Source organism: Nicotiana sylvestris, chromosome 3 (genome assembly GCF_000393655.2).
Source record: "Nicotiana sylvestris chromosome 3, ASM39365v2, whole genome shotgun sequence".
Lineage (NCBI taxonomy): Eukaryota > Viridiplantae > Streptophyta > Magnoliopsida > Solanales > Solanaceae > Nicotiana > Nicotiana sylvestris.
This window is the reverse complement of record NC_091059.1, coordinates 216,740,121-216,753,601: the sequence shown is the minus strand read 5'-3', so window position 1 is coordinate 216,753,601 and position 13,481 is coordinate 216,740,121. Positions and strand designations below refer to the sequence as shown.

At 34.6% G+C, this 13,481-nt stretch overlaps 1 protein-coding gene across 1 annotated transcript; it reads right to left on the bottom strand.

Annotated features, from left to right (window-relative positions):
• Positions 1–559: 559 nt before the first annotated feature.
• LOC104223811 (E3 ubiquitin-protein ligase RSL1-like) lies at positions 560–1,785 on the bottom strand. The gene is made up of 2 exons (XM_009775314.2): positions 982–1,785; positions 560–833 (listed from the first exon to the last, which is right to left on the bottom strand). The coding sequence occupies exons 1-2, from the start codon at positions 1,692–1,694 to the stop codon at positions 761–763; spliced, it is 786 nt and encodes a 261-aa protein (XP_009773616.1). The 5' UTR covers positions 1,695–1,785; the 3' UTR covers positions 560–760.
• Positions 1,786–13,481: the final 11,696 nt, after the last annotated feature.

The window sequence follows — 13,481 nt, the reverse complement described above, 5'->3', positions numbered from 1 at the left end:
CGTATCAGCATAATTCAGCGATAAATTTGATCTTTATCCATATTTAATTGGGCAAAAAAAAAAAAAAGATCTCTTTGTACAGAAGCAATGCACCCGAAGGAGAAGTCAATTCTAACAATTTTAATAAAAACATTATGCTAGTCATAGTTTTCAGCTATGCTATGCATAGCTTCGTGCTACATGTTCACAGATATTGTTGGAATTATGTGTATTTTAATATTAAAATTATAATACTTCATTCGTTTCAATTTATGTGACAGTATTTAAATTTCGCGAGTAAAACAAATTATTTTTTACCGCACTTTTTTCATATGCTTTTTAATCCGTCTCAAATTCAAATAAAAGAGGAGAATTACCACATCATAAAGTATCAACTAAAAAAAATAGTATAAAAAAGTCGAGTTTCTTCCTATCCTCCCCCCCTCCCCCCCCCCCCCCCATTTTTTTTTGTTTGTAGTTCTGAGTCTTCTGGCTAGTGGACGAGTGGCGGACCCAGGATTTTGTGCAAGCGGTTCAGTCGGAGAAGTTCATAACTAATATAAGCGGTATAAGCCGTATAAACGGGTTCAAAAATAATTTCTATACAAAATTTACCTTGCTTTAACCATAATTTATACATATACACAATATTATTTTTTGATGAAGCGGGTTCAATTGAACCCTCAATTGAACCCACTTCTCACCACTTGGGTCTGCCCCTGTAGTGGACACCAAACATCCAGCATCTGAATTGGTACGAAGAGGCAATCCGATATGATCACTAACTAATCTGGCAACTCCAATGCTCTTCACTCCATGTTCCTCCACATATATAGCAAAATTCAAATTTGCACCTGAATCCACAATATTATATAGGATTAAGCCATATGTAAACACATCAATTAGCTAATTTAAATTACTCTAAATCAGTAGTATAAATTATAAGGAAATTAAACCTCCGACCACCACAAAAGTATAGGATTAAACAACAAATTAACTAACCAGCAGGTTATATGTTTACAACCATCAGCCTTCTGCACAACGTGTTTGCATTTAGGGCATTTCATCCACTTAGATTTCTTAGCAAGTTCCTCAACTTTTAAATCATCTTTGTCTCTTCCTTCCTTTTGAAACTTGTCACAATCAAATCCAGTATGCCAAGGGACACCACATGGCGCGCAGAACAGCCTTCGACATAAAGGACATAACTCAGTTGTGTCCTGATCACGATCATAAAATAGCTGCCCTGAACAATCTCTATAAGGACAATAAATTTTTTCACAACCAAGAAGACTTGACTCGCTCAATCCCTCTTCCCACCTCGCGAAAACATTTTCTGGTATAATGGACTTACAAGATTCAGGTTCAATTATTGCGCGACATCTTAAACCTGGGCAAGTTACAGGGAAAATGTTCTGTTGAATCTTGGACTGGACATGTGAGCCTATGCAGTCAGAACAGAAAGAATGATGAGAGCAATTCTCGAGTTTGAATATTTCATCTGTTCCTTTTGTGTCCATGCAAACCTCGCAGTAAGCTTGGGATGATTCAGGGGATTCTTGGATTGTTGATGATGACATGTGATGATGGAAGATTTCTAATGAGGCTTCAAGAACCTCTTGGAGCTGCAATTCCTCGGCGCGCTCATCATCTAATACTATGAGAGCGCGGAAAGCTTCATTTTCATCGAACACTTTTGAAATTATGTCTGCCATATGTGGAATTGATCACTGGTTGGTTTAGATTTTTTCTTGAAGATCTTTGTTGATTTGTGAGACTATTTGATGTATTGCAAAGGGTTTTATATTATTCTTCTGTTATTGGATATTGCATATAAAATTAAGGACAAATTAAGTTGTCTTCATTAAGTTACCCAGGAAATACTTGGAGAGCAAGACTGAAGACTTGGTGCAAATTGGGATCAGTCTTCTATGTGACACAAGCAAAATGCTAAGCAATTGACGTTTGCAATTTTAACCATTTCCTGTTAACTCTTTATGCTAAATGCTAATCACATGTTCCTAGTAGGGACCAAGAGCTAGTAGTTGTAATAAATTATGTGAAATATGAAGGATTTTCCACCCATTGACAAAGTCGAAATCAACTTGAGGTCTTCGGAAGTAAATTAAGTGAAAACTACGTCTATAAACTAAGTAATCTTTCCACCGCCCAAAGATGACAAAGAATAAAATTTATTATACATACAGATTCTTGCTTGAGGATCTCAAGTTGCTACAGTACTGAAAAACACTTACCGGCATTTGGTTGAGAAGTTCTAAGAATTGAGATGGCAAAAATAAAAACTGAACTTTTTCAAACTCTGTGTTTGGATAGTTTTTGTCCACCAGTGCTCGAATTTTCGAGTCCATTACTCAGATGATTACCAAACTATCAAAAATTATAGACTAAAATCATTTTTCTTTCGTTTGCAACGAGAAAGTCACTCAACTATTCTTATTGCACACAGAAGGTTACCAACCAGAATTATAAAACTTTTCGGTGAAAAAATATGACTTGACAATCCACATGGACTTTTTATATTTTGGACCAAATAAAATAACTAACACCAAACAAAATATAGAAAATTCACTCATACATCCAACTCGAACCACTAAAAATAAAAATCCACCACTAAATAAAACCAAACGCTAAAATGCATCCCTGTTGTAAATGCATCTCTCTTCTTCTTATAAAAAATAAATGTTTTCTTGTTCTCATGGTTTTACTCTAGTTTTTTAAAATAATAATGCGTACGAGGTTAAAGACCGAGGATTAGAGTGACCTGTGTTCTTTTTTTCTCAGTGAACTTATTATTCTTTTCACGGTTTTTCTTCTACTTTTTATAAAATAATAATGGGTGCAAGATTAAGGGCTAGAGGGAAACCATGAAAAAAGCTGCTTTTTATGAGAAGAAGAGAGATGCATTTGCAATAGGGATGTGTTTTAGCGTTTGATTTTATTTAACGGGTGGATTTTTATTTTTAGCGGGTTAGCTTGGCTGTATGGGTGCATTTTCTATGTTTTGTTCGGGTATTAATAATTTTATTTGGTCCAAAAAATATTTTAAAAATACATATGGACTGCCACATCACATTTTCACAGGAATGTTTGATAATTTCAATAAAGTGACCATTTGTGTACAAAAGAAATAGTTGAGTGACTTTCTTGTTACAAATGAAAGAAAAGTGACTTCAGTCCATAATTTTGTATAGTTGAGTGATCATCTGAGTAATGGACTCTCGAATTTTCCTAAGAATGAAAAAAGGGATGCACGAAGCATTTCGCATTAATACAGGGTTCGAAAAAAGGCTGCTCCCAAAGAGTGTGATGTAGGCAATCTACCCTGATATAAACATCATTTTACACGCTCGAGCACCTATAGGTCTCACATAAACAACTTTACTATTGTTCCAAGGCTCCCCTCCTGCGTCAAGAATCCAGGTAACAGAGATAAATTCGATGCTAACCGTAACACCATAAGGATTTGAAAATCAGAAAACTGCTAGACTGCACCTGCAACTCGTGGGCCATGTCCTTTGCAAACATCAATATTTAGAATTCTAAGCCGCACGAATAGGAAAATTATTATCAATATATTCACCAATCAATCAATTACGCCTCAATTTCAAACTAGTTTCGATTAGCTATGTAATAGAGGTTAGCGTCTGGAGTTTTGTGTGACAAGAAAGCGCCTCCGATTCTCTAAGGTAAATTTTATGGAGCAGTGGTTAGACCGGCCATATTGTATGGGGCTGAGTGCTGACCAGTTAAGAACTCACATATCCAAAAGATGAAACTAGCTGAAATGAGGATTTTGAGATGAATGTGGAGGCATACTAAGATGGATAAGATTAGGAATGAAGAAATTCGGAAGAAGGTGGGCGTTGCCCCCATGAATGACAAGCTGCGGGAAGCAAGGCTCAGATGGTTCAGAGAAGAAGCCCAGATACGCCGGTAAGGAGGTGTGAGCCGGCTTTGGTGGGCATGAGGAGAGGTAGAGGGCGACCTAAGAAGTATTGGGGAGAGGCGATCAGGCAAGACATGACGAGCTTTAGATTACCGAGGACATTGGCCCTAGACAGAAAATTGTGGAGATCGAGTATTAAGGTTGTAGATTAGGACGTAGTTGGGAATATCTCTAAGGCGCTCCAGAGTGAGGCTATTTGTTAGGACTTAGTCTTAGACTGTTAGTGGTTAATGTTGAGTTCACACTACTCTTTTGTTCCTCTTAGTGTTGTGCTTTATCTACTGATTATTGTTTTATTTTTCACTTATTTTCTGGTTCTGGTGATCCGTTCTTTGTTCTATGGTTTTTATTGATGTTACTAATATATTGTCTCTTTTTGTTTTCTTTTTATTTTTTTGAACCGAGCGTCTTTCGAAAACAGCCTCTCTACCTCCTCGGAGTAGGGGTAAGTCCTGCATACACACTATTTTTCCCACACCCCGCTAGTAAGATTTTACTGGAACATTATTGTTGTTGTTTGTTGGTGTTTCGATTAGCTATGTACTTACCTGAAATTGCAGAGGCCTTTCGATCAAGCGCTATAGGCCAACTCCCCGTAAGCACATAATTGATAGAAGATCACAAGACGTTTAAAAGAAGACCCCGTATATTTATTATCGTTCATTTAGAATCTTAGCCTGTTACTTTTGATTTTTGTAGTTAGAATTTAGATAGTTATAGGTCAATTCGCATCTACATCTACTGCAATCATTGGAATCTTAATCAAGGAAACTTAAACAGAATCCTAATAGATCCTCTTGACTTTCTTTAAAAAAGTCATAATTTTGTGGTGTGGTTCATAATTTTCCGCCTTATTATTTTTATTTGTAAATAAATTGAGTACATGGATGACATTAGACACACGAAGTGTTATTAATGGATTTACGCCTTCTGCTCTGACTCATGATCGTAATAATAGGGGTTTAATTAGTAAGGTATACAACTATCAGAATTTAGAAGAGGAGCTGGCAAAGGAAAAGTTGCAAACAATTCTAACTTTCCAAAGATGTATAAAACTTTTATAACGAAGGAATAATAATTTGCTATGTACTCTTACACAAATCAAATTATACCTACTGTATAGGTCAAAATCCGTCCTAGAATATTTAGGGCAAGATAGCACTAAGGAAAGAGTCGGTCGAGGTCGACCAAGAAGCAGCGAGACTCGTGGTCGAGATGTCAACAATGGTCGAGGTCGAGCACCATTGATAGAGCTGTAACTGTCACACCTTCTTTTTTACCTAAACCCCCAGAAGGAGTATGAGGGAGTTTTTTCCAACTTAAAGTGACAATCGAAACGGGATTATTTTATTTAAAATTCAGAGTCGCCACTTGGGATATTTTATTGTGTCCCAAGTCACCGGTTCGAATCCCGAATCGAAGAAAAGATTGACTCTGTATTATAGTCCGCGAACACAGAAATTCGGGTAAGGAATTCTGTTAACCCGGGAGAAAGTGTTAGGCATTCCCGAGTTCTGTGGTTCTAGCACGGTCGCTCAACTGTTATATTCGGCTTAACTCTCTAATTTTAAAACATTTCGAACCTATGTGTAATTTTAACCTTATAAACGCTTTTATTCATTTTGTAAAGAAAATTGCAACGTTATTAAAACACGTCTCGAACCACGTCACATAAATGCACCCGTGGTTTTTTGACATATTTAAACATCGTTGAGATTTGGATTTGGGTCACATAAATGTACACCCGAGTTTAGGAAAGTATTTTTAAATTACGCGCCTAAAGCAACTACGCGTTTTCAACTCTGTGGGAGCCATAGAAATTCGCTAAATCGCACGCCTCGAATTCTAAGGATTAAAACGTTAACTAAGCAAGGGCCATGCATTTTTGAGATTTTATTTGGCACGACACACCTCGATTATTCTATCAAAAGTATTTCTAAACTAAGTTTTGAGGGTCATAAACTGTTTGCACTATCTAATATGGCACGCTTCAAATCAAGGAGAGCTTAATTAACTTCAACAAAAATATAACTTGGAACCTTTGTTTGCGCAAATGCTACATCGAAGAAAGTTGGGCTCACAGGTCGAATCGCGCCCCGGAGAATAGACGAGTGAAAAGGGCAGTCCAAATTACTTGGAATCTTTCATTCAATTAGGCTAAACATTAGGCCCAATCATGGGAATCAAACAATTTGGTACAAAAGTTAATTAATCACAAATCAATCGAAACTATCTGAAACAAAAAGCTTGAAATAACATTTTTTAACTCTTGGATTTTAGCTACGTGGACTTGAACTGATTAGGCAGAATTCTGGACATTAATTTCTCATGCAATTCAAGCCAAATCTGCTGTGAAAAAGTGAATCCAGCAACAACAATTAAATACGTTGTTGGGCTCAAGACATAAGTCCAGATAGCATTGGCACACTTGTTCTTTTTTACACATAGCCCAGAGTAGTGAACCCAAACCTTGTAAAAACCAAGGTTGAAGATCAGGACTCGATATCGAGTCTATTCCAATCAACACGCTACCATTTGCAATAACAATAAACCTGTTAACCCTCATCTCTACACAGTAATTGAGACACAAAGCAGTTTCAAAGGCTACTAAGAGCACATGCTTGACTTCAACTACCCAAATATTCATGTTTGAATTCAATTCTAAGCTAAATTCTAAAACTTGAACTTAAACTCACTTAACTCTTTCTCAATATTGATAGTAACGGAGTCTAGGAAATTAGCACCATTCACTTGAATCAAAAGAAGAAGAGAAATCAATACCCCAAACTCTTAAAGAGCATAGATTCATCTCTACAGCATACCAATGACATAAGATAATCGAGCTATCATGTATAAACAGGGTCTAGTACAGAACAATTAAAGAAGAAGAAGAAGCAAATGAAAGGAAATTCAACAACTTGTATTTAGTCAGGCTTCAACTCGAAATACATGTTCCTAATCACTTGTTGACAATGGTTTGAGAAATACCCGGTAACGAAAGGAAATAAAAGGTGAGGGATCAGAAGTAATAGTAGCAGGCAATCAGCAGCAGTTTTCAACCAGTTTCAAACCCAGAAAGTGAATAAAACAGCCCAGAAAAACAGTTTCAATCCAAGTAATGAACTAGAAAACTTGAACCAGATTTGATTTCAACTCGTTTAAACTATCAACTATCCAGAAATTGTTTCAGTCCTAAAGAAACTTTAGAAATCACCAGTAACTCAATGAAACAGTTTTATTCTTTAGAGTTCTCAAAATGTTCTTTTAACTCTTTCAGTATTTCTGGAGCTCCTTGTCTTTGAACTCAGTGTGTGTGTGTGTACTTTATCTTTTTTTATTTCAGGGTATCAGACTGCTGTGTATATGAACTCAGTGCCTATCTCCCTCTCTCTCTCTCTCCTTGTTCTCCCCTTTTCTATCTGTTTTATAACCTCTAAAATAGACAGCAAGTTAGTGCATTTTCCATTGCAAATCTCCTTTTCTTTTTTTAATTATCTCCACTCAAACACCCTTTTCTTTATATCATTCAAAGTGTAATTACAACCCCACTATTATAGAAACTTCTTAAAGTTACGTAAAATTCTCTTTATTGAACAATTCTCCAAACCACCCTTTAAGTTCCTAATATCATTTAACATCCCCTTAAAGTTCTAGGTGTTTACAAATTAAGGCAAACAATTTTCTAACAAAAACATAGATAAACAGAATCAAGAAGGTGTCAATTTCCAAAACCTAAATAGCCTTATCATGAACTGAAATCAGAAATCAATCAACGACTGAGTAACTGAAACTGATATTTACGAAGAAACAAACAATAAATGCCCTATTTCAAACTTTGAAGCAATTACACCAAGTCATCTAATCAGGGAGTCAAACGAGACTAACATGTTGATTTCAATTAAACACAACAGACTTAAATTAAAGACTGGAACCCTATTGACCTAATGACAATCCCGAACGTTTAACGATTGAACACAGAAGCTAATTAAACCTAAAACTAAGCAGAATGGATAAATAAAAAAATCAGAGCACAACCCCCTTTTTTAGAAATTGAAAAGAAAACTAGAAAAATGGAAATAAAAACAAACTAACTTAAAGGGAAGAACTAGGTTTTAAAACTAATCACAATTTCAGTCGAAAGACAGACCAATCAAAGATACACAGAGAAGAAAAGAAGAAGGAGCGAAACAAACACTAAAAATGAACATAAAAATTAAAGGAACTCACCGGCTAAACTTGAATTTACCCTTGATACTCTGACTCAACCCAAACTGATGCTAATCATTTGTTCTTTGTCAAGAACAAATGAACAACATCGGTTTTGTAGTGAATCGATCTTCTAATCACGAAAAACTAGAGGATTGGATCGATGCATGTCATCAGGTTCAACGAAAACTGATTTTGAACTTTTAAGGTTCGAACTTAGATTTAAAATTCGACGAGTTCCGGTCAGATTCGAAGGAAACCAATGATGGATTTGGTATGAGGGAGTTATGGGGGTTATGTGGTGTTGATTTGGGGTCGATTGAGTAAGCTAGGGTTCGGGAATTTTGGGACCGGACTGCTTCGATTGAAGATTCGAGAAGTACTAAGGTGATTTGAGGGAAACCAATCATAGATTAGGGAAGATGGAGACATGGGGATTCCCTGGTGTTAATTTGGTGGTGGTTTGAGGCGGCGGCGCCACCGGAGAAGGTGGAGGATTTGGGGGCGGCTCTAGGGTTAGGTGGGTGTCTCTGAAGGTGGGGGTGAAATGAAGAGATGGGATGGGGTAGAGGGTATTTGGATAATTAAACCTGTAAAAGGGCCCTTGATTCCGGACCGTTCGATCCAGTGAGATCAACGGTCCCGATTGAATATAATTAAAACGGGGTCGTTTTGGTTAAGCTGGGGCGGACCGGGTATGGGAGACGGGTCTGGGCTGGTTTTGGGTGGGTTTGGACGGGTTTTGTTTGGGCTTGCGGATCTTTTGGCCAAATTGGCCCAAAACCAGATTTTCTCTCTTATTTTCTTTCTAATTATTTCTTTTTCAAAGATTAAAATTTAAAAATTCTAAATTAAGATATAAAAACCCAAATTATCTTAAAATACTATTATCTCTAAATAATAATTATCACACATAATTAATACCAAATTAAAAGAAAATCGCAAAATTTTGACATTAAACACTAAAATGCAAAAATACGTTATTTTTGTGAATTTTTCATTTTTGTAAATAAACATTTTACTAAATTAACCAAAAAATATAAAATCAAATCGTAAGTGCAGATGCTATATTTTTTGTATTTTTTAATGCATTAATAAAATTAAATATGCTCACAAAGATATGCAAACAATCAGGAAAATCGCACAGTAATTCCTAGAATAACACATAATTAAAGAAAAAAAACCTAATTTTGGGTATTCTTTTGGAGTAATTCATATGAGGCAAAAATCACGTGCTAACAGTAACAACTAGTTTTTAAAATAGGATATTAAAGAAAATATTCTAGTGGATGTTCTGTGCACTTGTAGTATTAGGGTTTGTTAGGAATGTGCCTCCTATAAATAGAAAAGAGACAATGATGGAGGGCATGTGATATTCATTTGTAAGAACACACCTTGATAAAAAGATATTCTTTCTCTTATTAAGATATAAACAACACCTTTTTTACCTAGATTCTTGTCCAAATTATTCCATATTTCCACCAAATCCGAGGATAATTTGAATATTCAAAGATTTGTTTGTCATTCATCATTATTAGGATGAATAACATCTAGCTTCTCTTTTATTGAGTGAATCATTATCTCTTTATTACTTAAATGCCATTTATTGTTGTTCATTGCTATTTAAGGCTCATTTATTGCTCACGTTATTTGGAATGGTTGTCACACATCATTATTATATTTCTACCCGATTTGTCCAACTTTAGTCATGCTGTCATAACTCGCATCTAGAAATATTATTGTTAATTAGGTTTAACCTCTTAATACATAGATTTAATTATTTGAGCCAAGAACCACATTTTTGGTCAAGCACCTACTTAGGCCAATTTATTTAGTCGATTTTGCCATTAGAAACTTTGTTGCAAATAATATCTATCTAGCGAAGAAATATTAGGCCATCTCCAACCTTGCCCCCATCCCCCATAATGGGAAAAATATTTGGGGGAATTTAGCTCCAACCCTCCCCCATTTTTGTCCCCAAAATGGGGGATGAATAGTGTTCCCTCAAATATGGGGATACACTGTTTATCTCCCCCATTACTATTCATCACTTTTTTATTATTATTTTATTATTTAATCTTTTAATTTATCTCTTTATATATATCTAATTATGTTTATGTAATGTATTTATAATATTAATATTATATCTTAACTTTGGTGTATAATTTTGATAAATTAATTTTCGTGCATTTATTATTTTTATGTAGAAATGGCAGTAGATGAAAATCAACGATTTCAAGAATTTTTATTTCAACATAGAAGAATTAAGGACAAAGATGCTCATTTTGCACTTCGTAATGCATTAATAGATCATTTATGGGAGAATACTAGAGGTTGAAGTTGAATATTTATTTAGTATTTCGAATGAATTTTATCGTTATGTAATATGTATTTAATTAATCTTGTATCACAATGATTTCACTTTTATTTGAATTATTAGTTAATCTATAATAATTGCTTACAAATTATATTATTTAAAATTTTATGGAATTGTTTTAATTATGAAAATTACAAATTAATAAAAATAAAAGATGGAATTTGTTTAATGGAAATTAAAAAATGAAATTGAAATGAAAGATAATAATATAATATAGAAGAGAGAGAAGAATATAAAAAAATTTGGAGAAAAAAATAGGGGAATGATTGGAGTAAGTTGTCCCCAAAAATGAGATAAAGGTCGGAGATGCCCTTACCCAACCTACATATTCCCTCCCCTCTTTAATTATTTGTCTGAACGAATGTGTACAGTGTACACCCTAGTCCAAAGTCGAAACTTGCCTTCCTCTTTCACACTAACTCTAAAAATCTGTTTAGTGGGTATCGAAAGCAGCTTGGGTTTGGAAATTGAAAGCTTAATATAATTATTTTGATTTTGGATTCGGGTGGATATAATTAAAATTTATTGCAAATGTTTTCTTTTAGCTCCAATAGGTCTATCTATTATGGCTTTGTCTAAAATGTACTCCCTCCGGTCTAAAATAAGTGTTTTTTTTTACATGTTTTCACACAAATTAAGAAATTTACCTTTTAACATTAATTAGTAATGAAATTGACCATATTAACTTTTACTATCTCTTCACATAAATACTTCTAACACACACTCCAACACTATTTACTCCAAGGGCAATGTAGGAAAAAAATAATTAATCATTCTTGAAATCTGAAAAAATCACTTATTTTGGACCACAAAAAAAAGCCAAAAAATCACTTATTTTGGATCGGAGAAAGTAGCTGCTTTGAGTATGTTTTCAGCTTTAATAAGTAGTTGTGTTAGGGCCACGTTTGATCGTTTAGATTTGAGTGCTGCTTTCAGCCTCTTTAAGCTTCAATAGGCAGTAATTATAATTACTCCTTCCGGTTCACAATAAATGATCAATTTGCTTTTGGCACGCCCACTAAGAAAATACTAGATTCTATACAAAATACCTAGTATGACTAAACTACCCTTAATTATATATTTAATGTGATGAGTAAGAAAACTTTTTTAGGGATATGTACATAAGAGTTATTTTGTAAAAACAAATTGAATTCTTTCTTGATTATATAAATGGATACTTATTTTGGACCAAAATAAAAAAGTAAATTGGTCACTTATTATTAGGGCTGCTTATCGGGCGGATTGGGCGGTTTTTTACTCTTAACGGTTTGGCTTATCGGTTATCGGCTTTTAAATGTATTAATCCGCTAGCCACCCGATAAGGTATCGGTGGATTGGTATCGGTTTAGCTCTTATCGGGCAGTTTATCGGCCTAGCAATTCATATATATATATATATATATACACACACACATTCACGAGCCTCAGACATTGGCATGCCAGTGATTATTTTTGTTAATTGGAAACTTGATTTAAAAGGATATTGCTAACCAGCAAGAATTTCTGACATGGCAAATACTTGTTCATCTCCATAATTTTTGTATCACTATATGTTGGCTTCTGCAAATAAGGTTCAGATGATAGCATGGCTGGTTTGATCTACGATGAAGATGGGGTTTCCTTTAGTTAACTTTTTCGTTCAAAGATTAAGAATTATGCAAGTTATACGGGACATCACTGTCCATCTTGGAAGAGCTTTCTATTCGTAATATAAGGGATAATAGAGAAGTGCAGGAAGAGAGTTCAACCTCCACACCCACCCCCTTTCGAAAACCCAAAATGGTTGCAATATCAATGTTTTCTATTGTTAACCATAAGACCACTTCACCATTCCCAGAAAAAACCATAAGAAACACTTTAATTGGCCATTAAATTTTCTTATGTTGAATTTCATTTTCTTTCAAAAGAGTTGCTATATGAAAAATAAAGCGCTGACCAATAGCATGATTGCTTCAAATATGAGAATGCACAGTTGATATCAATTTGACGGTATTATGATTTGTGATTACATCATGTTGTTAGTTGCCCGTTTAAACTCCTTGGTTTATATATATATATATATATATATATATATATATATATTCTTAACGGGTTAACGGATTAGCCGTTAAGAAAATTAAATAATCCGCCCCCAAACCGATAAGCCGTTAATAAAATTTTTTTAATTCATTCCCCATCCGTTAAGCCGTTACCAGTAAGCCATTAAGCTTCGGTTCGGTTTGGTTTTCGGTTTCGGATCGGTTTTGAACACCCCTACTTATTATGGACCGGAGAGAGTATTTAATAAGATATTTCCTCCGTTGACTTTTTACGTCCCTTTAAGAAACAATAAATGAAGTGCATAATTTAGGATTATACTCATATTAATTGGTGCATATTTTATTGTATTTGAGAAAATGATTTGAAATAAGCAATAAATATTGTGGGTCTTTTCTTGATATGCGTAACGTGATAAGTAAAAATAAAAATCTATTTTTAATATACATGCCAAGTAAAAGTGAACAGAGGGAATATATTTTTAACGGGTATATCAGACAAATAGTTTTTAGTCCTGCAAGTATTCTTGAATTTTTCTCAAAGTACAAAGGAACAAGGTACATGTGAAAAAGGAGTTTTTAGGAAGTTGAAAAAGCTGTCTAAAATTTGAGTCCACGCCCAAAATGGATATTAAAACAAACTTAAGTACACAAATTATCATAAATTTTAATCAAACACAGGTCTGAGAGCTGTAGTTAACCGGGTTTACAAAAATGTAAAAAAAAAAAAATTAAAAATAAAACCGGGCCTAAACGCCGTCAGTTCCCTCCGTTAATTAAATACAGGCAGGTCGCTGATTAGACGACCTGTAGTTAACTGGGCCATAACGCCGTCATCTCGCTCCGTTAACTTTTTTACGATTTATTATAAGGGAAACTACCTATTTATGTATGGACTAAAATAAAAAAGTGTGGAC